The sequence below is a fragment of the Platalea leucorodia genome (genome assembly GCF_965183815.1).
Source record: "Platalea leucorodia genome assembly, chromosome: 4".
NCBI classification, from domain to species: domain Eukaryota; kingdom Metazoa; phylum Chordata; class Aves; order Pelecaniformes; family Threskiornithidae; genus Platalea; species Platalea leucorodia.
In genome coordinates, this window is record NC_138826.1 from 732,856 (window position 1) to 760,714 (window position 27,859).

The following is a 27,859-nucleotide window of genomic DNA, read 5'->3' on the forward strand; positions in this document are numbered from 1 at the left end:
TCCGAAATAAGGCAGTCTAGATAGAGCCCATTTCAGACAACTGCACATTTCAATTTTCATCGGTATGCCTACTGAGCTGTTGAACTACTTTACAAATAGTACAATATTTGGTGCCGCTAACCAGAAACAGCCACAATGGCCATTCTCGGAGACCTGCAAGGCATACAGGCTTTTTAAGAACCGATTCTCGCCATCCTTAACTTCCACACCCAAAGCCAACCATACGCTGGCTTTCCTCCTCAGACCATGCTCATCGCTACCCAGCGCTTCTACGGTATCGCAATTAGGGTAGAAGATGGGAGGTGTTACGTTGGGAGAGTGCACCAACCAGGACGGGAGCTAACCGGGGGGCTCGTCACCAGTGCAGATTGCGGACACTTCACTGATGGTGCAGCTCCTCACTGAAGTACTCTCACTTACATTATTTAAGCCAAAACCAGCATTTTATTAGAAAAGAGAGCAAAACTGTAGAACAGGCTCTATAAATACAAAACACATATTCCAAGCACTAGAAACCTACAGCTCTGCTGAGCACACAGCAATTATTCACTTGTCAGGTGCACGGGAAATTTAAATGAGCTGTGTTAATGCCACATCTGTTGGCATTTGCTTTGCATTTTTCCACGAGGTAAAATGCTTGCTGTACTCCAGGTTCTGTATCAGGCACGGAAGGTTTTACAAACACTCTGTTTTCCCGTACTGAGACCTTGTCTTCTCAATAGACACCATCATTTATAACGCATTTGTACTGCAAATTGTACTTGTCACTGGGCTCTCCAGGTGCCATGGGCTTAAATAATCACAAATACTATACTTCCCTCAGTTCAGCTGCTACTCCCATTTTGGATTTCTAAATAGCTAGTAGACCTTACAATATAATTCAGAAATATTTATGCAACACAGCTTCAGACAAGAGAATTTCAATTCTATCCATCTTTGAAGCACAGGCAATAAGAAAAGGTGCAAGACAGACAGAAGGGAGAGCACTGCTCCAAGAAAACACACTGCCATAAGTCCAGGTTACCCTTTCAAACCCAGCTGAGGATAAAAAGAACTGAAGAGCTTTACCATCTCTCTAGTAACACATGAAATAAAGTTCACCATGGCAATGTTTCTCACCACCTGTTCACATCCCATTTTCTTGAAGTTTGTTGTCAGGAGTCACTCCCTTTCAAAATATGAAAACAAAAACAAACCAACAAAAGCAACAACACCCTTCCCCAATCCCCACCACCACAGAGAACCAAAAAACCCCACACAAACAAAACCACCTTTCTAAACTCTTGAGATAAATCCCCATCACCCTGGTCACTGGTGCACGTGGTCAAGACATCATAGGAACGCCTGGTACCCAGTCCTTTGGTGCAGCCAGAGCATGTGTGCAAAGCTGTCAGTGCGAGGCCTTAGCAAAAGGCAATAAAGGACAAAAACTGGGTGTAAATGAGGGGAGCAGCACTGGTTTTAGGACTATTTCTGCAGATCTCTTTCAGACCACTGCAGCACATGTCTGCCGTGAGTCCCACCACCACTCACGCTGACAGGAACGACAACCAAAAAAAGCTGCAATTCACAGAGTTGTCTGAACTGAAAGAAAAGTCCGTAATATTTAACTGAAGCAGTGTTTCAATAGCTCTACCAATCACCTTAAGACATAAGCTGAGTAGTCTCACTAGCTATTTTTTTTATGACTTCCCATAGCCTACTTGGTTTATTACCTTTTTAAAGGCAAATTTGCCTGAAGATCACTTGGTTCAGTGATCAGAGGAAGATGTCACAGACTCACAAAGCTTGGCCAAAGATAACACCAAAATAAAAAAGTAGGCGTACTTTCCCCCCAATATTCATTCAGCTTGCCTTTCGCCTTTGAGGGAAGTGAAGCGGTGTATAAACTTTCCAGGAACAGGCAAGGGGCCACATTTCTCAGAAAAGGCAAATCACTCCAGAGTACAGCGACCTGTGAGGAGACCTTTTATTCAAAGGTCTCAGTACTCCAAATACAGTACCCAAAACAGTATTTTCCATCAGACACAGAACCAAGCACTTTGGGAGGAATGCAGTTTCTACCACCTCTTCTCGGAGACCTGGTAACATCTATTTCCGAAATGAATTAGAAAGTGCCATTTGAACTCACGGTTTCTTAAATTATTTGGAAAAAGCACACCTTTGGCTCCCATCGTAAGTCACGGCTAGCGTTTAGAGACATACGGAAAAGTCAACTAAAGTAAATCACCCAATTTCAAATTTGTTTTTGCTGAATCTACCTATTGTATTTTCACATTATGATTTTCCTGTTGCTCTAGAGAAAAATACTTGCACAATCCCACAGTTATTTTATGGAATGTAAGATTATACTTAAAATGATATACATCAGGTTGGGCACATGAATGAAAGGAATACATTGTTCTGAAACATCAGGCAAATAGTACAGGAAGCCTGTGAACACCTCCAATCTATTAGCACCGACACCGTAAACTTCCCATTCCTTAGCTTAAAATATACTACTAAGGGAAAAATACCCATTTTAAGCAAGGAAAAGCATGAAAAATGAAACAGAACACACAGAATAGTCTAATAAGCTGTCTGTATGAATGTCACGTTTCAGAAACAGTATTGGAAATTCCCACATTAAAAAAAAAAAAATTCTTCAGACGTTTTCCTCCTTCTTTATATACTCATTTAATGAGAACAATCAGCTATTTCCATTTTCTTAAAGCTTTTAAGTTCATGGATTTAATTAAAATGTTTTGGAAAAAGTGCTGTGAAGACAAAGTAAGAACTTCAGTCCTGCCGAGATCTCCGGATAACGTCCTCACATTTTTCAACTAATTAAAATACCACTGAACCTTCTGAAAATCCAGAGCGGCTAGAGGAATTTCCCTCTAGGATGATATCATGCAAGGAGATGTCAGTATCTGTATATTTCAAGAAAACATAGTTAAAGTGCTATCTAACATATTTTCCAATTTTCAACAAAAGCTCTAAGGAACTCTAAGGAACACAGTTAAGCAATCCAAATATTTAGACTCTTCAGCAAAGCTAGCTTTTCACCGACACTAAAGGCAATTCACCATAGGTTTATTCTTATATCTGGAAGAAAAATCAGTAACAATATTCCTTCCAAGTATGAGGCTATGTAACATTAACTTTTAACTGTTTGGGGATTTGGGGGTTTTGGGTGTTCTTTGTTTTGTTTAGAGTTGCCGTTGGGTTTTTTTTAAACAAATGTCTCTTATCCAGGATATTTTTTAAGATTCCTGTATTTGTGTGACATCCCAGCGAAATGGCTGTGATTCTAAATAAGAACACCGTCCATCCTCCTCTGCTCCAGTCCTTGTCCCCGCTTCTGGATCCCATTGCGGGAGCTGAACCTAAAAATCACAAACTATTCAGAACAGAGCAGCCTTCCGTGCATTCATGGTGCGTAGCACCATGGGGTCCCCCCACTGCTGCTGCCTGCAAGATACAGCCCTGCACGGGCTTTCAGGATGAAACCATGCCTGTCAGCCTCGAGCAGCAGATAAGACAGAGACTCCTCCAACAAAGAATTCACATAGCTGCAAAAACGCTTTCTGTTCGCAGGTTGTTGACCACCAAGGAAAAGCATGATGAGTTTTCCTAATGAAGATTTTGGGAACACCCCCTCCTGTGAAACACCCACAAGCTTCAGAATCGCTCCTGAACTTTGAGGCTACCCATCTGCCTCCATCACGTCCCGCCCCATGAATGTCACTGCTCCAGGTTCAGATGTGCAGGGAAGCCCTCGCTCCTCCAGCCTCTGCTGACCCCCTACAGCGGGACCTGCGCGCCTGCTCGGGAACAGCCCGGTAGCAGACAGAAACCATAACAAGGCAGGGGCGAAGCAGAAGCCCCGCAGAGCGACGGACTGGGAGCAATGGAGCGCCACATGAACCCCCCGAAGCAGGGGAGGATCAGCCCCCCTGCGCCCTGATGAGCCCCTCCCTCACATATCTCTTCTCTGCACCACTTCATCCTGCTGCTGTGCTGGAAAGCCCCGGACACGAACAGCAGCAGTTGCCTGTGACAGCAACAGAAAGCCCCGCTCCCGAGGACTGAAGTATTTTGCCTTCTCCCCCTCCTTGCCTCTGCAGCAGCCAGGAGACTTGCCAGGGGTGGCTGGGGGAGGGCTGTCAGAGGTTGCAAAATCTGCAGAACAGCTGAGTTTCAAGCATCGAGCTCGGAGAGGGAACGGGGAGATGGAGAGACAGTGCTGTAAATATCCGCAGCCTCAAGAGACTCCACTGGCCTCCCCTCGTCTTCCTCCACGACCCAGAGCATCCTTGAAACCTGCCACGTCTGCCTGCGCTCTCCCCAGCTCCCACGGAGCAACTCGCTCCCCAAGAAACCGCCTGCGACCTAACACGGCCACGACGGCCTCGGCTCACACCCACTGCCCGCTCCCCGGAGGGCTGCGCACCCCTCCCCAGCCTTCTGCGGCCCTGCTCCCCGGGAGCGCCTACACCCAGCACAGGGCAGCTCTCCACGTCAGGAAAAAAAGGAGAGAGACAGCGCTGGGACACAGCTGCGAATTAGGCAGCATCGTTAAGCCACACAGCAGTCAAATTTGAGATCAGGTTTGGAATTTTTCTCAGCAAAGGGAAGGGTCTGAACCTGCCCTGCTGCTGGAAGCGATGCCAGGCAGCCTCACCGCACCGGGCGAGCCCGGTCCTGCTGAGCGTGGCGAGCAAGCCGAGCTAACCTCCACAATGCGCCTCTGCGGCTCAGGACTAACACCTCTGTACGGCCCGTCAGACAGAGCGAGCACGCCGTTTCTCAGAAGCAATGCAGAGATTTTTTTAAAATACTGGCAGAAGCTTCACTCTCTGCACTCCAACTATGCTAGGTTAATTACTGCAAATATGAATGGCAGGTCATCTTGCCTTACATTACCAGGTGATTGAGCAAAAATGTAGAATAGAAGAGGAATAGTCTTTTTTTTTTTTTTTTGCTTTTTGTACTATGACAACATCTCTTCCCAGTTCTCAACTCAATTCTTTGGACCAATCGTGCTTCAAATAACAATCAGTAATATTGCAAACACAGCAGCAGATAAAACAGAAACACGTAAGTGAAGCGGCCGTTCTGCTATCTCATCACTTCCCCTCATGCACCTTTGCTGCTACTTCGTTTGAGTTCAACATCATATTCATCAGCTGCCAGTGAACCCTGCAGATCCACCGCTCTTCCCATCTCAGTCACCTGTACCTGTCTTCTGGCTCCTGTGCTTCTACCACCTTTCCAGTTTGAAGTAATGAGGAACAGCATGTTTATTCGCTACCGAAATGTCAACAGAAAAGCAAACAAACAAAAACCAGTCAGAGCTGAAAGCCTGACTTAGAGACTTCAGTTTCAGCACACTAAGAAAGCATATGAGGAAGCTTTCAGAAGATGTAGAGAAACTTTATTAGCTGACAGAAAATGTGCACGTTTTCCCTCAAGTTTTCAGGAAAGCAGGACAGCTTTTGTTTTCAAACGCCCATGTTCCAGCCAGAATACCTTCAAGGATGAAGAGTCCACAACCTCTCCAGGCAACCTGCATTGCTCTGAATGTAACATAAGCCAAAACTTTTGTCTGTTTAATATGGATTTTCATTATACAACACTGAACATTCACATACAAATGAAAAACCAACTCGTTTGGCAAAAGCTGTGTCTTCACTGATCCTAGCATCCAACGTACTTTCCACACGTTCACTTCAGTAAGACTATAATAGCATTGATGGCCTATAAGAACAAGTAGATCCACGCGGCATCAATTCCCTTAATACTTTTTCCTAAATTATATGAGATAACTTTGTTTGTTGAAGTAAGTAAAAGGTGCACAGTGGTCATAAATCACAAATACTTTAATATTTAGTAAGGACAGCTGAAGGGAAAAGGCTTTTCTTCCTTTTTGCTAGAAATTGCTATCCCACAAGACAAATGAGAATTGGCTTCACGGTCTTGCAAGCAGCCAAGCCTGCATAAGGTCTGTCCTTCCAGCCCAGAAAAACAACATTGCCAGTTCATGAAAACAAACTTGCTTTAGCAGAAGATTTTTGGGTCACGTCCAGTTCTCTGAAGTGAGTGGGTTGGTCCTATCATATTGTTCCACCCAGTTCTTGACTCCTTCATGTGCCTGGCAACATTTGAAGTTAAAAATAAATTTAAAAGAAAAAGTTCTTCCATTTCTTCCTCCAATAAAAAGTGCGATAGGAATTCTACACCAACACTTTCACTTTGAACAGCTGTTTTTAAAAAACATTTTGAATGGTGAGGTCACGGACACAAACAGCCAATGTTTTTGTCAAAAGGAACCTTCTTTGTGCAAATCTGCTGCAATAATGGATCCAACGACAGCTGTCAGCCCAACATTATACATAAACGTCTTCACTGCCCGGTTAGTCCAAGAAAAGCAGTAATTCTGTCCCTAAATAAACAAGGATTCTGAAGTAATTAAAATATAGCTAATGCTGGCTGATGTTACTTACTGAATACAGAATTCCTTCAAGTGATTTTTTTCACAATTTCTTTTAATGTTTGGTTGACACGTAAATAAACACTGCCAAAGAGAGTTCAGCATACATTTCTGAGATGTTCCTATGGGAAAACTAGTTTTGCTTTTCCCACTGGGATCGGTAAAGCCTCTAAAATTAGAGAGTTTGCCACACCAGAAAAAACAAAAAACTTCAAAACAAGCTCCCATGGGATCACTTAAAAGCCTTTAACGAAAGAACTCAGAATTACATCCTGCTCAGAGCATGCCTGCTGCTCACTGTTCATCTGCTGCAGTGCTAGGAGTGCTAACAGCTCGGTATGTAGTTGCTCCGAAGAGCCCATCATTAATACGCAGTGGCTTGCCGATACATTCAAGAGCAATAAAAAAAAAAAAACACAACAACTCTCTTTTCAAGAATGCAATGGAAACTGGAAAATTAAGAGAGAACAAGTAGAGGCAGCTCCACCTCGTGCACAGTACAACAAACGAGTTTTGGATACGGCATGTTCCCATGGTACTTAATGCCCGTGATCAGCCGCTCCTTCTGCGGTGTGCTAGTGAAGCCTTTTAATGAGATCTGAACTTTCTAGAGAAAAGTGATGTTACTTAACATCCTGTAAACAGTCTTTGCAAGCATTACCAAAACGCAGACTGAGACAGAACATCTTTCCCTGCTTTTACTTACTCCCATAAGTATAGATAGACTTTTTCTTTTAAAATCTATCTAAAGAGCTAGTTTTTTCATTCATTTTAGCTTGCATAAGCCAAAGGAACCTCTCACTAAGCAGGAGGCTCATATCACTTGTATTAACTAAGCCTTTGTTTAGCCAGGAAGTTCTCCCGTAATAAAATGTGGTGCATGCCCATACAAGCTGTGTTGAAGTCAGTACGTGGGGCTTCTCTGCCTTCTTCAAGCTGAAGAGTAAAGAATGAGCCATCACCCTGGGTCTCACCCATGACCCGCACTGTCCGGTTGCCCCTGACAGAGCTTGCCACTCGACTTGGGCATGCAGCCTTTTAAGAGGGAAACAGAGCACAGCCTGCACCAGCTGAGTGAGGAGCTACTCTCACCCGCTTGCATACCATCACAGCTGTCCACCTTACCGTCTTCAACTTCATAACCTTCCCAGCATCCTTCTAAAATCCTCCAATTTTTGGAGGGAGAACTGGGATGCCATGTCCGCAGCCTGTCACAAGCAAAGGAATGCCTTCGGTGGCAGTTTGAGGTGCAATCGTCTGGGGGATCTGGTGCCACTTGCCCAGGGTCATGCACGATGCTTGTGGCTGAATGCAAACTGAACCCCGATTTCCACAGCCTAGGCCGCCGTTCCCACCACTGAACCACGCTTCCTCCTCCTAACGACTGGAAAACACCTTTTGCCCTGCAGCACTTATTTTTTTCTCCAGGTTGTTTTGAGGGACGGACAGCCCTGGGCAGTTGCCGCACTGCTTCTCTACAATGCAGGCAAGCGGTCCCTCTTTGAACTGTGCCGATTACTGGTGTCCCCATACAGCAACCTGCAGCCATGAGTTCTGCAATCTAACACTCCATCGGTTCCAAATTTGTGCTTAATTTAACACCACGTATCTGTGTTGCAAAGAAAAACACCCAAACAACCTCGTTTTAGTGCCATTCAGTATACTTTACTCCTACATCCCTGAAAAGAGAAGTGCATGGCTTCTGCATGTGCATCAGCAAACCATTACAAATTAATGTTTTTTAATACTGGTTCTCTGAAGACTGAACAAACGTGGGTTCCTCCCAGCGACTAAATGCTGTGCTGATAGCACTTCTGGAGCTGTTGATGAACAGCAAGCAGCAGCCAGACTTTGAAAACAGTGGGCAATTCCAGATTCTTTTTTTAAACTCTTTACAAACAGGCTCCCGCAGGATGGCTGCGCCTCAGTCCTGCACCCGGTTTGCTTCTGCAGGGAAGGAAAACGCCGGACGACCCCCTTTGCTGCCGCGCAGGGCTCCCTACTCACGTGGATGCTCCGTCTCGGCTCGCCTCGCTGCGGTACCCCGGCCACTGTCAGCGGCTGTCTCCTGACCGACACCAGGCCTGCCTCCACCTGCCTCCGAGGGCCGAGGCCGGCCTCCTGCCCCACGGCTTTCGCCCCTCGATGCCTGAGAAGGGATGGGCCCTCCGGACCCCACAGGCCACAGCCTGACTCCAGGAGCCGGCCCCCTCCACAGCTCGCTGTGGGCGACCGAGGGGGCCCAGGCCCCGAGGCGCAGGCAGGCCTCGGGAACAGCCGCGGGCAGGACAGCTGAGGCCTCTGCAGGCCCCGAGCCGCAGGCAGGCCTCGGGAACAGCCGGGGGCAGGACAGCTGAGGCCTCCGCCGGCTCCTGCGGGGTGGGGCAGGAGAGGGCGAGCGCGACCGGGCCCAGGGGCCCAAGGTCAGGCAAGGAGCTCGTTTTATAGAGGCGCAGCCTCCCCAAAACGCGCTGGGGTGAGGCCGCCAATGGCGGAGAACCGGCCTACTGGCTGCGGCCTTGAGCACGGACGTGAGAAGTGGGCAAATACAAAAACATGTGTTTGCCTTAGAAATGAGAGCACGTGCGTGTAAGAGATCGGGGCTTCTCTTTCTTGAGTGACACCTCAATCCTAAAGCTCAGGTTAACCAGAAACCTTGGCCAGGCTGCTTACCTCTCCCTCACGCCCAGCCTCGGCACGAGCCCCAGCCCCACCAGACACCACAGGCAGAAGGCAGACCTGTACATTTCACCATATCATCGTCTTGCTGCTCCTTCTCAATCACTTTTTTTCAGCTTATGCGTTTTTTTCCATCCCTGCTACAATTTCATGTCACGTTAAAGCCTCTCCTTACAAGAGTTTCTGACAGCAAACTGTATTAGAAACCACGGAAAACCAAGGAGACAGAAAAGGTACGGACGGCAGGGCATTTAAAAATATCTATTTGGCAAGGAATGGCTTTTCATTGATTTGGAAAAAGGTGCAAGAAAAGACCAGATGTTTTACTGAGGACAAACCAAAACCCGAAGTGAAAATCCTTCCAGTCACAAACCAACACGTGAAATCCAAGTTCTTCCCCTTGCAACTTCGCATTTCTCACTGCATCCCTCAGTTGTCAGCATCACCTCCGATTACAGCACACAGGTCTTAGGCTGAGCTGAAGTTTGGTAAATATCTAGGTACCAGCAACTAGTACCAGTAACAGCCTAAAAGCTGCGTGAACCGGCATGTAAGCTACCTATACCATGAGAGAAAACTTGCAGAGTTGTCATGGGTTTTTTAAATTACTTTTCTTAGCTTTAATTTTCTGCTTTCACAGATATTATCTGTTAAAGCTGACTGACTCATGAAGACAAGTGCTTAACAACCTGAAGACATTCATGAAAACAATCAATTATATCCAACTACAAAATTCCGTATAAAAGCAATGAGCACTTTTGTTTGCTGTCAATAAATGCTTTAATATCTTTTCCAATAACATATTAAAAATGAAAGTGATTAAATAGTACATTTACATTAAAAAATTATGTACGAATAATGAAAATAGTGCTAAAAGTGTTCAATAACTACTGTACATCATTGGAAAAAAGGCAGTAAAAGAAACATTTTACTTTTAATACTCACTCTTCCCCAGTCTGGTGATTATTGCGCTTAATCTGACCTTTTCCACAACATGAAATAACACCAGGGGAAGACTCCTTGCCACTTCAGTCGTAAAGATGCAAAAAGGATGCTAAATGACTCTGTGATAGGCCATTCAAGCAGTCACCAAAGGCAGAAAGTCTTGTTTTTCTGTGACCACTTCCTATTCTCTACCAAGAGAGCGAAAAAGGATGGTTACAAAATATCAAATAAAGTATTAGACTGTGCTAAGGTAGATGCATTTTGAGAACTTCCATATACTAAAAGCATACGACTGGCTTGCAGTTGGACCTGCCTGCCTGCCTTTTCCCTTTTTTTCAAATTAAGGTAAGAGTTTAGGGGCAGAGGACAAGGTAAAGCCACAACCAAAGTGGCTGATGGTCTGGGCGGGGTGGAGAGGAGACAACGCCCAGAGCACAGGCCTAAAGCCAGTCCATCTTCCAAGGCAGTTCAGTCATTCGATTTCCTCTTCTCACCTGGATGCCAGAGAATAGCGTGCTGGTCTGCCCCGGTGGGGCAGAAACTTTGACTTTAACCTCATGGAATCGCCTCTTCGACAGAGAGCAAGATGCTCGTTGCGTTAAAGGCCCCACAACAGCCCGAGATAAAGCTCTGTGTGGAACAGTTTTGTAACACCCAGGGAGTTACTTCACTGGAAGTACGTTGTCCTGGCTCTGTCTTTAACACGCTCGTTACCTGGCGTACCCCGGGGGCCCCGAAGCCGCGCGTTAATAAATCAGATCCCTCTCGCACGCATTCAATCCCCGCTGTGGCTGAACAGCTCCTGCTTCAAGGGGCAACGAACAATGTGTTCAGGGTAACCAAACTCGCCCTCTCGATGGCTTTTGAGGCACACGCAAAACTGCAAATGAAAAGGCTACTTTTCTCAGCGACATCCTCACTTTCAATAACGAGGAATAAGGGGAGAGCTTTCAGGAGGAGCTAAGTATACACAGTACCAGAAAGGGAAAGAAAGCGTTTGAGATAAAAAGAGGAAATACATTTCCAGGGGGTGGAAGATACAAACTCTGATGAAATAAGTAACAGAAAAGGGAAAAAGAGAAAAAGTAAGTAAACAACAGATCAGCTTTTTAGGAAAATCATGAAATCTGAGGGCTTGACTGGTACTCTATGTGCAACTCCCTTTGAAGTCAAATTCTGTGGTAAGAAAATTTATGACGAGAACTTTGGAACAGCAACAAAACCTTTAAAATTTGACCCTTGTGAGAGTGCCTGTACAAGCTAATAAACTAGCAGATTCACAAGTAAAGCATTCTTCCTATGGTATCCTACTCCCATTGCATAATTTCATATTCAAATATTTGGGGAATTAAATCCTCTTAAACCATCACACTGATACACTGGCAATTTGTGGGCTAACTCTACTCCACCTACTATAAAACTACATTAACAGAAAACTATAATTATATAATGCACTTTGCCATTATTACTTCCTCATGTAAACATGTGCTCTTGCTGTTAACGATAACACTTAATCAAAAGGAGAGGAAAGATGGTCTAGAAGATAATCTTCTGAGTTTCCTGCTTAAGGGAGGCTAAACACTGTACAAGCTCCTAATTAAAACTCTTTTGCTCAGAGAATTGTAAAAATATCTGCTAAAAAGAAAATCTGTAATTTTTTGTTAAAGAAAAGTTTGGGGTTTTTTTAAGCATACAACTCCATCTTGGAGCAAAAAACCCACCCTCTGTGTTGCCTGTACTATTACTGCTCCAATCGTCTCCAGCAAATTAGAAAAGAGCTTCTAAATTTTACAAGGATGTGGATGCACAATAACGTGTCACTGCTTTACTGCACGACTGCTTCGGGTCTTGAACCTCATTTATACTCAAAAGGGGAATTTGCTCTGCAACTCACTCTCAGCTATCACCGCTTATTACACCTTGCGGGGCGAAAGCGCAGGGCTGGCCGCGGGCAGGACCTGTGCAGTCGCCGCACAAGCCCACGGGGGAAGCACCCCTGGACCACAGGACAGAGCTGCACAGAGCCGGGCACAGGGGTGCTCCCGAGCGGCGCACTGGGTGTGGATAACCCCACCGGCACACACTGGTGTGCCGTCCTTAGCCTAAACTAGGGATGCCAAGAGCTGAATTACTTGGGAAGCTGACACCTAGGAAGCTATAAATCAGCACAACTATTTAGATCTTCTTCAAGCAGGCTGTGAAGGATTTAAGAAAGACCTTGTCAAAACCACACGCTTGCGAGTGCATCACTCTCGCTGTACACATCTGACACTATCACCTACCTAAAGACTAAACGAAGAAAGAGCTACAAACTGGTACAATCCTCCCCCCAGCTATCCTACAGTTTTTTCAAAGCACGAGTATCAACAGTTTCAAGGTGTCCCTGTATACCTGGAAAAAGCAGTTTGTTACCAAAGACCAGCAGGGCATTGCTGCTGGTGCAGCTCCATCGTAGTGCCTCAGCCACGTCAGCTGTCCGTGCACGTGTCCCTGAGCTCATCCCCAGTCACAGAAGTAAAAACAACGAACACCACCACCCCCCCCCCAAAAAAAAGCAAACCACAAGAGAGAGTGAGAGAGTTTCAAACCAAAACACCTTTTCACAGCAGCAGATTAAGAACTACACACAAAGTGAGGGCTATTCAGTAGCCAGACACCATCGCATTGGGCCACCACTCAGCTTTTTCAGTTGCACATCTGGGCCAACAGCTGTATCCTGCTGGTAATGTGTTACCAACAACTTCACTCTCAAGATACAACAGATCCCTCAAAAGTTTTGGTGTTTTTTTTTTTTCCTCTCAAATGCACAAGCACCACAAACGGTAACAAAACAGCTTCCTCCTCCCCATCATCATTTTCACATAGCTCAAGAAGTTTTAGGTAGTACCAAATTCTGCTCTACCTCAAAATTTCACCTCCTGCAAAGGGGGCTTAGAATAGAATAAAACGAGAATGAGTTTCCTAAAAAAAAAAAAACATAAGCATGAGTACAGCAGAAACTGGAAAAACACATTGATTTGAGATTCTGCCATAGAAAACCAAACAAACAGAAGGCGGCAACAATGTTTAAGAAATTATCAGCAGCACTCACACAACAAAAAATTAAAATCAGAAAGAAGACACCAAAATAACCAGAAAGTAGAAAGTGAGGAGTGCAGAAATAGATAAAGAGAAATTAGAGATTACTTATTTTTAGGGTTCCCATAATAGAGAACACCGAAAAATACTTTTTCGTTGGCCTTCTACATTATGGCTCAAGAGTATGTATCCCTAAAATGGAAGTTCTCAGTTATGAGTGTGCAATTTGACAGCACCACAGAAAGCCAGGCGATAACAACCGGGTTTTGGGGCAGCACCCTCAGGAGCTAGCGAGAGCTGCCCAGCGCCAGGCTCGGCCCCAGGAAGCCACCCAGGAGGGACTTCAGGCCTGCCAACCAACCCGTCCGCGGCCAGGGCTCCTTCTCCAACTGCTAGCAAGCTTTGGGGAGCACAGCGAAAGGAGGAGTTTGCTCCAAAGCATATGAACCCACTGACAAAGCCAGACCAGGGCCCTCCTCACTCGTCTGCCTCTGCCCCTCGTCCTCCAGCTACCCGACTTCTGGTCGTCTTACCCCCCGCCTGGCCAGAAAACAAGTGTTAGCTTACCCCTCCCTACCAGCGAGGTGCCCGCGGCCACCGTCAGCCCCACCAAATCTGGCAGAAATACTCCCCGTACGCTTAAATATCTCATAGAATCATTGCCTTTATCTGGGCACATTCGTTTAGCTTTCTCTTCCACTCCAAATAACATCAACACAGCCTGACAGTAAGGATGGAATAAGTGTTTCTCAGCAGTAAAATAACATTGTTTTTTAGAATCATAATGAATTAAACACTATCTTTCACTCACTCTAGTTGCTATGATTTGAAGAAAAGGGGGTGCCTTGACTTGCAACAGGCTAGTCTTAATACTTATTTAGAAATCAAAACCTAATTAATACATTTTCCATCCTACCACATTTGAAATACTCCACAAAATTCAAATAATTATTCGGGGGGTGGGGACACGGACAACGGAAAAAAACCAAAAACAACCAAACAACAAACCCAAAGCCAAAAAAACCCTTATCATTATCACCTAATACCAGCTAAATCCACAGATAACTAACATCAAAATAAAACTACACCCACTGTTTCAGGATCGGAAAATTAAGATCAGATGTGATAAAGAGATGTCTACACTGTGATCACCACCCATTAGAAGAGCAGGCTGTTTTTAAAAATTATTACAGGAAGTATTTATTTTTCAAATTCAGTTGATAGACTTCAACTCTTAACAGAACTAAAGAATATTCCATGTTCATACTCAGAATTAAAGCAATTAGTGTACTTATACTACTACTACTACAAACAGGACTTGGAACATGCCCTCTTCATGTACTGTAGGAGAAAGGGAGGCTTCCACCCAAACGTTGAGCAGGTTAAGGCCACTTGGGAACGCGAAAGCCTACTGCCCTATCTCGGCACTGCCCTATGAAGGCTAGCGTTCTGTACAGCCAAAGACAGTACAGGTAGGACAGTAATGCTGTTCCGTCACTTAAAGATCTTGAGTATCGGTACCCTAGCACCACACAGCAATTCCCTAACCCACTCTCTCTCCTCCTTCTTTTTTAAACTAATAAAATTACATGTTCTGTTCAGCTTTTGCCTTTCTTGTCACTTCTGTTCTGGCCTAAGTTTGTCCTGAGAATTTAAGAACTGCATCGACCTCCCATTAGAGAAGAGCTACGTACTTTCAGTGGTATGAAGACAGAAGGAAACGTTTTCAGAAGTACCTACCTCGTATATTCCAATTACCTGCAATATTCCAATTTCAAAGGAAACTGGAACAAATGAACTATTTTCCAACCCAAGCAGAAGTGTTGGAACTTGTATGGCTAAGTCTGCTGGGCATACTGGAAATCTCTACCCTAAAGATCTACGCCCGGAGGTTTAAACAACATGGATCGTTAAAGGCACCTAAAACTGAAACAGAATAAGACACAATTTTCAAGTGTGAGCACCAAGGTGTTTTTTCAATAGCTGTGACAGCACCCAGCTAAATATGCAGCAAACAGTAACAAAACTTCCAAGACAACAAAAATCGAATTGCGAAGATCTCCATCTGCCTCCATCCAGCACAAACAACCAAAGCTCCTTTGCTGCACTGACAACGGAGCATGCGGTAAGGGAAGTTTCTCCATGAGATGCAGTCCCACAGCCTCTTCGAGGCATCTGCCAGACAGGAGGGATGGAGGCAGGGGCAGGAGGGCTGCCTGCCTGCACTCGCTGCAGGCAGGTTTGGGGACCTGCCTGAGCTCAGGACAGACATGCCTCCCGCCACTCGTGCCTGTGCATCCGCAACCCAGCCCGCTCTGCTCCTTGGCCAGCAACACGCTGCACTCGGGCTGAACGATCCTGCAGCGAAATGCAAACATTTCCTCCGCTGACGCACTCTCACTTGACACGAACGCTCCTGACCCTGCCTAAAACCCTCCTGAGCAGAGCCCACAGAAGTTGCCGGGATCGCTCGTGAGCCCCAGGGTGCCCTCAGAGGAGTTTTTCACACGTCGGCCCGAGGCATTTCACTGCAGGTGCCAGTTCAGCTTTCTGCCGGTCACCCGCAGACAGCCCTCGGGAGGACGAGCTCGTGCCGTCCAACAGGTCGCACAGGCCCCCAACATCGGCCGCTCACACCTGACTCCTGGGTTTTTGTCCCAAGGAAAAACCAACAGCATTAAGCTATTTAAAAGTAACTGAAGAGAATGAAGAGGACACAGCAGATAGGAAAAAAAAAAAAAAAGACTGCACATTAAAGTAATTAAAATCCTATACAGTAAAGGCAGTGAAGTGCCAGGCAGATTGATTTCGTGGCCACTACAGCGGCAGGCTCATCGAAGGGCACGTGTGAAATCTTGTCACTGCAGACAGAGGAAGCAAAGAAAGCAAGGAACTGGGGAGGGAGAGAAAAAGGGAGAGGCTCATCTGATGGAACGGGCTGGGTTGGAAGGGACCTTGGAAGACGACCTAGTCCGAGCCCCCTGCCACGGGCATCAGAGGAGGGGAAAAAAGAGAAAGAGTGACCCACAGGTAACATGAACTCCATCTTCTGTTGTTAGCAAGAGTATACTGTGATAAAAAACAGGAAATGTTCATACAGCAAGAGAAACATTAAATGCTTAAGTAAACACGAATGTACCAAAAATCATACGCATTCATATTCATGAGATGCATGTGTTCATGAAACTTTGAAGAATATTTGTAGATCTCATACTGCATTAACGTTTTTAATGAAGCAGCAAAACTAGTCGAGGAATGAAACAAACCCAGCACAGTCCCTCTTCACTATTAACATGTATATTCATGAGCTTCCAGGTCAGCACTGCAACAGGTTATTAGTGGATGTGGATGGCTGGCAGGAGCAAACCAGCATGTTATCATAACTTGCTTCTGGCAATTGGAGAGAAAAAAAAAAAAAAGTAATTTTCTCCTCTTTGCAAAAGTATAGCCAGGTCAGCAATACCAGTGTTCTAGGAAAGACTATCCCACCCAGATGAACCTGTCTACCAAAGATTTTAAATTATTCTTCCATAAAATACTGATCTCAACTAAGGAGCATTTGCACATACAGCATGTGCCAGCCAAGTAAACAGCACTCACACAAAACACATCTAAGGTGCAAATCACGCTGTTGCCACACAGTAACGTTCAGGCTACTTTGAACAAATCAGAGAGAGGTTCATCGCAGAGCCAACACGCCAGGGTTTGCTGGCGTGGAAAGGGGGAGCAGAACTCCCGCCCGCGCGGGGTAAGAGCGAGAGGGCAGCCCCGGAGGGGCTGGGCAGCTCCAGCGGCAGCAGAACCCCCCGCCCGGCCCCAGCCGGCCGACAGCAGCTCTCTACGCGGGGGCACCCACCCTGGAGAAGCCCCACCAGAGGCTTGGTGCAGGAACACCTCCCACAGGACCCCTGCCCCGCGATGAATCAGACCCCCGGAGCAAGAGAAGGCGGGACTGCGTTAGCGCAGGATGCTCAGACCGACCGCCCCGTCCGCTCAGGCTTTCTGCGCCGCGTTGTGAAAATGCATACCGTTACACTACGCAGAGGTCCAGCAAAATTTGACTAGAAATGTAGTGTTTAATTAAAATGCGTATCACCAACGGAAATTTGAAATCAGAAACGGAAAAAATGGACTAAAGGAACTGGCAATGGCTTTCCAGCTCAGCATAGGCGAAGTCCATCAAAGCAGGAGTCCCTGTTTGTAACTGAAATCACTTCAGGTCACAGCAGAGAAACTTATTCCTCAACTGAACAGGAAGAGCCCAACAAGCAGAAACAGCCACTGACAGCTCCAACGCGTAACTCGAAAGCTAAGCCCACAAACCAAGCCAGTGTCACCCTTATGGCGCCCGAATTTCACCAACATGACTCCAGCAACCTGACTGGGCAGTCGCCAGTCCCAGCTCCAACAGCAACAAACCAGAAGCGCAATCACCAAAGTTCAGAGCAGTCTTTCCATTCCCCACCCTGCAGTGGAACACATCCAAATAAGCCCGGTTTTGTCACCGTAGAAAACTAATTTTTCATGGCAAAGGAATTGCTTGCTAGAGCAGAAGCCTTCTCCTCTTTGGTCATGCCGAGCAATAAACAAACACGCTTCACCTTCTCCAGGAACACCAGCGAGTCTCAAAGACTAACTAGGAATAACCAGGAAATCGTTTGGTCTGACAGCACGGGATTTCTTCAATGACAGCACTCCAAAGTGGCCGCTTTCACCCTTCTCAGCCGAAAGAGAAGGCAGGAGAGCACTTTGAACCACAGCCTTTGCCACGGGAGATAGCAGGCTCGGGTCAGAGAGCAGGCTCGGGTCAGAGGTATCGCCTTTAGGCTCTAGCAACGGTGACAGGAACACACGGCAGAAATTATCTGCAGAAGTCCTGCTGCACACCACGCAGCTTTACTCACAAATAGCTACTGCACAAGCCTAAGGCCATAATCATGAAAATTATTATGAAATGAATATTTTCACAGCGTTCATTTAAGATGAACTGACACATTTAAGTGTAAAAATAACCGCGGCGATAATTTGTCAAAGTTTACTAACCTTGGTGAAAACATGAATTGCATCCTTTGACTGCGCACATATCAATCAAAGCGTGTATTTTAGGTCAGCCTTCAAGATGATGAAAAGCAAAGCAAACTTGGATGATTGGGGGAAGCACAAAAAAACATGCAGTTGCTTACTGACGCGGACTTAGCGATTTGTGCGCAGGGCTGGCGCATGAAGCAAAGCCAGTCCTAACACACATGGCAGGAGCAACACGCAGCACAAGTTTGGACCCGATTCCCCGCCAGATGCACGCTGCTTTACAAACTGCAACCCCCCAGAAACACTCCCTTTAGCGTACGTGACGTGCCAGTATTACTCAGTTCCAGAAGTGCTCTGCCACTGACTTCAATGGCTCCAGACTTCGCCTGGGGCGCAGCATAGGAGCTTTAGAAGCCTGGCTGCTTTTCCAGATACTTGTAAATATCTGTCTTAATTCACTCAAATTTACAAGAAGGCATTCTTCTCTTTGCTCAACTGCTAGCTGTATCAACTGTTGCACTCATCTTACTTGCAGCGATGAGAAATATTGCAAACGTTTGCCTGAGTATACTACGCTGAACAGAAATTAAACTGTATTTTCACGCCACAGCGTGCAAAGTATCTTAGGAGGAAAGCCCGGGGTCCGCCGAGCCGCAGCCTTCGCGGGCGGCCACGGGAGGAGCGCTCCCGGGCGGAGCCTCTTCCCCCAGGCCGGGGCACCCCAAGCCCCGCTCCCCCGACAGCTCGGGAGCGGGCGCGGCCGAGGGGCCCGAGCCCCGCGGGACGGCGTTAGCCCAGGCGGCACCGCCGGGGCAACAGCAGCAGGGAGGCAGAGGCGCGCCGGCCGCGAAGGCGTTCCCGGGGAGGACGCTTCTCCGCCGCCCGCCTACCCCAGCGCCTCGCCCCGGGGCTCCCAGGGGCGGCAGAGCCCCCTCACCCCCCGGCAAACGCCGCCCGGCCGGCGGGAGAGGGGCGGGAGGGCTGCGGGACCCCCCCCGGCCCCGCGGCGGGCAGCGCCGCCCGCCGCCGCCGGCACCTGGGGCCGGCCGGGACCGGAGCGGGCGGGACGGGGCGGCAGCCGAGCCGCGGGCGGGGGGCGGCGCGGCGGCGCTAGGACCGGCGCGGGGCGGCGGCCCGGGAGGCGGCGCGGCGGCGCTGCCGGCGGAGACCCCGGCCCCCCCCGCCCGCGGCCGCGGTACTTACGTCGTCAAAGAGGGACCCGACGTTGGCCGTCACCAGGAGCACCCCGGCGCCGGCCGCGGCCCCCTTCACCGCCATGGCGCCGGCGGCGGGCGGGCGGAAGCGCGGAGCGCGGCCGGCAGCGGCGGCGCTGCGGGGAGCCCGGGGGCGGGCGCGGGGCGCTGCGGCGAGCGGGGCGCCTGGCCCGCCCCGTCAGCGCGGGCGGGCGGGCGGGGGGCGCGGGCGGCGGCGAGTCCTCCCGGCGCGGGCAGCCCGCGGACATCCGCGCCGCGGCGGGCCGGCCGCCCTGCGGCTGCTGCGGGGCCGCGGCGCTCAGCGCTCGCCCGCCGCCGCCGTCGCGCTGCTGCCGGGACGGCTCCCGCCGGCGGAGGCTGGCGCCGGGCCGCGGCGCATGGCAGGTCGGCGGGGCGGGGCGGGGCGGCGCGGGACGGGGCGGCTGCTGTCGGCGGGGCCGGGCCGGGCCGGGCGCTGCGCTCCGCACCGCGCTGCTGCCGCCGCCGCTCCCGGCTCTGGCGGCGCGGCGGGCGGGCCGGGCTAGGGCTCTGCGCCCGCGACGTCACAGCGGCCCCGCGCGGCTCTTAAAAGGGCAACGCCAGCCGCGGGGAGCGCCCCGCGGGAGGCAGCGGGCGGCAGCCGGCGGCGCTGTCCCGCGCCCCGGCCGCCGCCGCGCCCCGGCCGCCGCCGCCCGGCCCCGCCGAGAGGGGAGGGCAGGGCAGGGCAGGGCAGGGCAGGGCGGCCGCGCCGCCGCCGCTCCCCGAGCGCCGCCCGCCGGGCGGGGCCGGACCGGGCGGGGCCGGCGGCGGCGCTCACCTGTGCGGGAGCGGGGCCTGGCCGGGGCGGGGCGGGCGGCGCCCGGGGGCCGAGGCCCGGCCGGGCAGGGCGCGGGGCTGCCGGCCCGTGCGGGTCGGGGAGCGCCCGGGCGCCGCCTCCCGCGGGGGAACCGGCCCCGCTGCCCTTCGCCCCGCTGCCCCGGGGCGCGGCGGCTGCCGTGGCCCTGCCCGCGGCGGCGGCGGCTCCTGGGGTGGCGGCCGCTGCCGGGCCGCCGGGGCCCCCTCCCTCCCCGGGGCCCCCTGCCCTGAAGCGCCCGGCGGGGGGCAGCGCGGCCGCGGGCCCCGCCGCTGCGAACCGTGGTGCCGCATCTCCGCCAGCCCCAAAGCGGCTGAGGTCGGAACCCGGGGGTACCCGCACCTAAAAACGCCCCCGCGCCTCACGGCGAACGCCCCCCGCTGCCCTGTGCACTTGACGGTCTCGGCAAACGCACATCGCTGCCGCCGGGGGGGAAACCCACGGCATTGCGATAAGGCCCTGTCATAAAGAATGGAAGATAAGATAGTTACTGGTAATGCTGGGCAAACTGCTGTTCGCCCCAGCAGAACCTAGACCCGTGGAGGAGTAGGCTGACACAGTCCATACAGAGCCTGGGAGTGCACCGAAAGTAATCTTCAGCTTACAGAAACACCCTTTGTGAAAGGAATCTTTTCAATAACTTTGCGTAAGGAACCACAGAAATGATAAATCAGCCTTTGCTAGGCTGTGCAAAATAGCTGGCTCCTAAGATTATCTATATTTCATGGCTGATTAGTAATGGAACAAAATGTGCAGAAGCTCATATTACACGGCTTGCAGAGGTCTTACCAAGTTTCAGAGCTGGGGAAGCTGTTGTCCAAATAGCGCTTAAATGATACGGACAGAGAGCCCCAAGCAGAGCAGGGGAAATGGGAAACCCACACTAGAAGAGCAACTGCACAAGTCCACAAAACTGGGGGGAAAACAAAAGGCAGGGGCAGATCTGGGGGTACCGTGGCAGAAAGCGTGATGGAGAAGAACGTCCAACAGGTGATGAGAAATCACCAAAGGCTGAAACATCCGTCACGCTGAGTGGGCAGACATCACACCAAACAAGAAGGCTTGGCCAGAGAAACGTGCGTGCCCCCATCAGAGAAATAAGAAGATCATTACTGCTCCTCAGCAGAACGTTATTTCTCCTCAGCACTTGGCTGTGTCTCCCCAGGGAGAGGTGTCCGATGGGCAGCAAATAATCCTGTATGGCTCCAAACACAAGGCAAAGAAAATGTATCTATCTGTCTCCCACATGGGCCTTCAGGTGTGGTTTATGCAAAAATTATTGTATTTTGCATTGTAGCCAACAAAGTGTGCTTGTGGTCGGTTAACAAGTCTCTCCCACATTAAAGTACATCAGGCAAACAAGCTCAGCTGCTCATGCTTGCAGTGAATGAGATTTCATGTGCGGCACAAAAATAGTTTCCAAGCCAGGATGGTGGCAGGCAAAGAAGGGATTGATACCCAACTGATACAGCTAGCATCAGTGAGGGCACTAGGCTACAAGATTTTCTCAGTATTAAGGAAAAAGAAAAAAAGACCTAAATAAAGCTAGTCTTCAGTTACGGGATTCACCATACCGTTATGATAATAGAAATTATCAGATGAATGCCAAGGAAGAATACCTGAAACTTCTAACTACACAAGAGCAACTACTCTCCCCTAGAAAAAGTAGTTCATGAAGTAAGGCACTAGAAGAAGAGATTCAAATAATAAATCTAGTGTAAAACCAGCTGACAGTGCTTCATCACACCTCTTTGGCAAGCTTCAGTTACCCTGAAATATTTAAGGGATGTCTTCCTTACAGCTATGCTCCCTCCACCTGCAGTCAGGAAAGGGGACGGAGCTCAGCTCCGTTCCCACATAGCTGCTGGGGGTGGCAGAACACAAAGCCCAGCAGCCAGGCCTTCGGTTCCAGTCGGTTCCTCCCACGCGCGCCGCAGCCGCGCAGGTTCCGCCGAGCGCCACAGCACGCTCACCGCACCGTCACCGCAATGCAGCGCAGCCCGAGCGGTGCCTCCAGGCGCTGCCATCGCACGCCTGCAGTACAGAGGCTGAGAAACCAGGAGCAGTGCTCGGGCCGGGCGGACCCTGCCTCGCAGTGTCCGGTGCGTTACAGCAAGGCGCTGCAGAAATGGGAAGGAGCAGAATCGCCGAAGTCACAGATCCCAGGGGGCCTGATGGCCACTGTCGAGCCAGGGCAACTAGAAACATGCACAGGATCAAAGAGCTTGAAGCTATGAAAAGAGGGCGTGATTGCAGCAGATGCTCGTGTCTGAAAAGCCACTACTGGATGAAGGAAAGGCAAAATTATTCTCAGTATTCAGTAGCAAAACCAAATACTGTCAAGTACTACTGACCCGGGGAAGCGTTGACTTCACCGTCCTGTGGTGCTATTCACCATGCTGTAGTAGTGTCTTACATCTACAGGTAGACGCGGGTGAAGGAGCGTGTCAGCCACTCCGCAAGAGGAGATGGCCATTTCCAGCAATGCCGAACTCGATGAGTCCTGTAAAGTCTCTTCTTTGTGGCGAACTTTCTTAGGTAGAGATGCAAGCGGAATGACAAAAGCTCTGATAGATCGTCACCGCTGGCCTTCTTCGTTAGATGGTACAAATTACATACACAATTAAATAAAAAACAAGTTGGAATTGTGGAAGCCTGCCTTATACGTGGGATACTTGCTGACCTCCAGTGAGCTGTGACGTGCAGATAAATGCAGTGCAGAATATGCTCGTGCCCAGAGATACACAATGCTATTCTGCACAATTTCTTCTAAGGTTTTGTGCCACTCCCGAGACAACTACTGCATAAAGTTGCACTGTAGGCACCGTGATCTTACCTGGATGTGGCCATCAGAGGTATCAAAGATGAGCTGATCAGACATACCATCCTGCTATATCTTGACATGTTCACACACGAGAAAAAAGAAAACAAGAGAGAGAGAGAGGAAAAAACATTTGCTGCTGTGTTTTTGGCGCACAAGTCTTACAAATGTCAGCCCACAGCGATTACATCAAAGCCAGGGTATGCCGGAGGAAGCTGTGTCAAATTACACCCAGCTGGAAAGGCATCCCGAGCCATATGGCATCCAGGTGAAAAGTTTGGCAGTGCTCAGGAACAGGAAACGAGAATAGGAAGTGGCTGCAGACCGCAAGAGGTTACTTGTAAAGAACCCAGGCAGCAATCGCCCGGCTACAATGCAGATGTACTTTGCCAATTTCTTTGGTGGAGGAAGTACTACAGCGTGCAAATGTCGCAACGGCATAAAAGTAAAATGATGACCGACCGATGACTGAGCTGATGCCTGTGAATCCCATGCCTTTTACAAGGAAAGGAGTGGATAAAGCCTGAGAAAACGGGAACATCAAATACAGCATCATATATAAAGCGTTTTCAAAAGAATTCCTGAGACCTGACTCGCCCAGTAACAGATTATAATAGAAGCCGTTTCCAAAAGCAAGAAATGCTGAAGATTAAGCGAGGCGTAATGCTATCTTAGAGCTGTGGGGAAGCACAGGCCAAGCAGAACGCCCAGCGTCCCCCGAGGAAAGCAAAGGAGCCGTGAAGCAGCCCGGTGCCAAGCACACAGCCTGCCTTCTCGCCGTGGGCCGTCACGCAGCGCCGGCTGCAGCAGCTCGCATTAGCGATTCAGGGCAGTGCCTCAGCAGATGCAGGACTCAGCCTGTACTGTTTCAGGCGACGGATCCTAACTGCAGCCAGTTTTTTGCTGTTTTCTCCAGGGTCGGAATTCATTCATCCCATCACATGGGATCCAATCAGTAATAAATGCTTCCAATTAAAAAAAGCAAGGCATAATTGAAGCGGTACTTCCATGCTCAGTTGGAGAAGCCCAGTACAAATACTGATGGAAGATACGCCTTGCCAGCCACCTTGTAAAGCAGGGGAGGCGTAGAGGGGACATGAGCTAGTTTTGCAAAGGTAAATTGAACAGGGCTGGCACTTGGTAAATTCAGATGAACAAGATCTATACCTGTGCTATGTGGAAAAAAAAAAAAAAAAAAAAAAGAGTAAATCTATGTCCAAATATAAAAGTTTGCCAATGGCAATGGTGAAAAAGTAATAGGTAAAAACATACTGAAGGCTCTCTTATGTGACCTTTGACATGAACCTTAAACCTAAATGTGTGCTGTAGAGCTGATGATACTTAATTTTGCTCCGATATTGCAATGGATAACTTGCAAGAGGAGATGGTACAGTATAATGACGGGGAAATTGGAATAAGTATGAAAGTGCCGCTTTGCATCCCGTTCAGCGAGTAGGAGCTGTAACTGCCTCCGGCTGTGCCCACGCCAGGGCCACCTCTAGCTCCAGAGGTCCACAGCTCTGGCCCCGGGGCCAAGTCCAGTTGGATGAAGGTGCAGATGCAGATCAGATCATTTCTCCTCCTCCCCCACACAGAGAGGGAAGACCGATGGGCGCTGGTTGGCGTTGTTATTGTAGGGAAAGCACCGCTACTAGCTAAGGTTGCTTAACATTTTCTGTTATGACTCCTGGTTTTCCAGTACTTATAACCCAGACAGTGTAGTCTGAATATTTTCAGTCTTGGTGCCTGCCTTGAATATTAAGCTTGAGCAAGAAGGCTCAAGGATCAGGTTAGTTTTTGCTAAGTAGCTTTGCCACTACCAGGGAAAAAATGGTCTTGGGGCTGAATTTTTCAAATAAGTGCACAACATCACCATCCCCATGAATTTTCATTAGACAGCTTGGAAACCAATGTCACCGCCTGCACAGATGCCATGGGAAAGTTGTCTTTCATGTTTGGGCTATTGTATTTTTGACCCAAGTTCCAATACTTTCAGTTTTTCCCACTGAAATAAAGCACAAGTAAGATAGCAAAAGAGTTACTTGACATTATTCATTGGCAGGTTCATAGAAAATGTGATTGGAATTGGCACAGAGAAGGGATGTGTGATATCCCAGACCCACTGATGCGCCTTCTGAAGGGCGCAGACAAACAAGGTAAGCAAAGAGCAGCAGCATCTGCTGTCAGATGGGGATGCTGGGGCCCGAGCAGGCTGAAGGCAAGGCCACCAGCGTGAAGGCAGGCAGGCAGCGGCGAGGGGCAGGACTGGGCCTGTGCCGAGAGTCCAAATCATCTGGCCCCGTACCTTCCCAGCGGGGATGGCTGGGGCCTGGCTGCCGCCGGCAAACCTACAGACTGGGCGGGGTTGAAGGTTTTAGGACAACAGGTTTCGGTGGGGGTTTGGAAGATGGATGGTGCCTGTTGTGGAGGTTGCTACCAGTGAAAATTTGGCTGGAAGCAAATTCAGTTTTTCAGCTCAAAAAAGTACTGCAACCTCCCCCAAAAGCTCGGTCAGGCCAGTTCCCTGGACAACAGACCTGAGAATATTAACAGAAAACAGACTTCCATTCATTTTTCAGAAAACACACACCGCATTTGGTTATTTTTGCACTGTTGTCCTGCTGCCCTCAGCGTGGGTGTGTGAAACCCCCGCGCCGGCTGATAGCCATAAACGCTCCCGTGGCCCACGGGCGCTTCTGGAAGCTCGGCCTCCGGCAGGTCATCGCCCACAGCTTGTTTCGGCAGAGGTAATGCCGCGTGCCGGGGGCGCGGCTGGAGCGGGGAAGCGGGCAGGGGCTCGGTTCAGGGCATGCAGCAGGTCTACGTGAGGGTGTCAGGCGCAGCGCTGCTGCTGTGGCGCAGGGGCACCCGGCTCATTGCTGCTCGGCGACAGCAGCAGCTCAGGCACCCGCAGCCGCGGCTGCCGGCAGCGTGGGACAGCCCGGGCTCTGCTCAGCGCTGCTGCAGCCTGGCCCGGACCTGCACCAGCAGACGCCCGGAGCTGGGGCTCGTGCTGACCCATGGCCTTAGCTGAACCCGCAGCTGGGAAGCGCTCGTCAGTTTAGGTTAGATTAAGTTTTGGCTGGATGCTAGGCTTATAGGGCTGGAGGCAGAATATTGGGCAGATTCAACCTTAACAATAATGCAATGCTTACCTAAGTTGGCTCATAGCTCTGATTTCCTTAGACTTTGAGGAGTTCACCTTTTGAAAGAATATGTGAGATAGTAATTGCACCATGCTTGGGAAAGAGAAGACTGCGGTTAAAAAAAAATCTGCTAAATGATGTGTCTCTGTCCTGCACAAAATAACGCACGGTAAGTGGTGCAGAGAATTTATTTTTTTAAAGCAGGTGTTACCGGTTATCGGTACCACGTTACTGTCCGCTGTCTCTGTAAGGTGGGCCGCGTTGTCCCCTGCACGTTTCCCAGGAACACGCAGAGCTGTGGCTACCAAAGTTCCCCTGCGGTGCAGCAGCGCAGGGGCCAGCGCGCGGAGCTCCGACTCCCATCCGAGCGGGAAGGGCTCCCTGCCCGTTGCAGAGGGATAATGGAGGAAGCACTCGCACGCCGGTTATGCAATTCCTCTATAATCATATTTGCCTTACTTTCATCACTGTCTTTAGGGCTTTACTAATTGGCTTATGCTTTTATTAGAAAGATCTTTATGAAGAGCTTTTTATACCGGCAGGAAAAACAACAGAAAAACAAAACTGTATCAGATTAAAACCCTTAAATGCAATGTAATATTTTGCTGCCTGAAAGCTCTTTTATAACCCTGAGGGATGGACTCTGCTCTTCTCAGAGGTGAATCTTAGTGGGCTTTGTGAGCCTATCCCAGCATTTGATTAAATGGTCCATTTTGTACTTTCTAGACTGCAAAACACAGCTTGAAGGAAATCATCTCAAAGTTATCACTGTCTTTTTTTAGTTCACACTTTGGAAGTGAGGAAGAGTCGCACAAGTGGCTGCTCCCTAAATTTATTTTGTTCCTGGAGCCACAGGAACGAGAGGTGAAACCCCGAAACCCAGTACTCAGGTATCTGATCTGTACGCCAGACTACACGTTGCTCACGTCAAATGAAAGTGCATCAAACCGAGTCCTGTAGATTTCGGAGCACTGCGCTAGGTACGTGTCCCTTATTTATTTTTAAGTCATTTGAAATTCTCCTGAACTACTTCTGAACTGGATACAGCTCCAGCTATATTTCTCAATAGAAATTTGTTGCTGTCCATTATGGGATATTTTGTGCATGAAAACTAAAATTCATAGCCTATAGCTGCTGCGATAACTGTCCAGAACAGCTGTCTAAGACGCATGAGACCTGAAGTGTCTGAAATCATCCCAGGTGAGCACCGGTCATCGCTGTACCTCGTTTACAGGCCAGGTAATCAGCTTCCCAGCTGAGAGTGCCAGTTTCTCACTGTCTTCACTGGTATTGCTTCATTTTGTATTGCTTTACACCACACAAACCTGGACTCTCAGGAAAGAAGCCTCCAAGGTTCAAAATCCAAATTTCAAAATTCTGCAGCCAGTCACAAATGTTCTTAAAGTTATTTGTGGTTTTAAATGCATACCTGGGTCCCTAACGTGGTCGGTTTTGTGGGGAGCCAATTTTGAGCTGCAAACAGCTCAACAGGGAAAAACTGTACAGTAACCTAAGAAGATGTTTTCCTACCAGTTTTTCATACCTCGGATGTTTAGACGTGCCCATGAGAATGCCGGGAGGGCACCACAGGGGCTGGGGCTCCCTGAGGGGCTGGGGGCGGCAGGGCAGAGCTGCGTGGCC

The 27,859-nt window shown here is 49.2% G+C and overlaps 1 protein-coding gene across 1 annotated transcript in view; it reads right to left on the reverse strand.

Annotated features, from left to right (window-relative positions):
* Positions 1-19,489, reverse strand: part of INPP5A (inositol polyphosphate-5-phosphatase A) — a 253,168-nt gene extending 233,679 nt beyond the window's left edge. The window contains exon 1 of the mRNA XM_082311162.1: positions 19,409-19,489. Within this exon, the coding sequence (XP_082167288.1) occupies positions 19,409-19,483 (75 nt within the window). The 5' untranslated portion in view covers positions 19,484-19,489. The remainder of the gene's footprint in view (positions 1-19,408) is intronic.
* Positions 19,490-27,859: the final 8,370 nt, after the last annotated feature.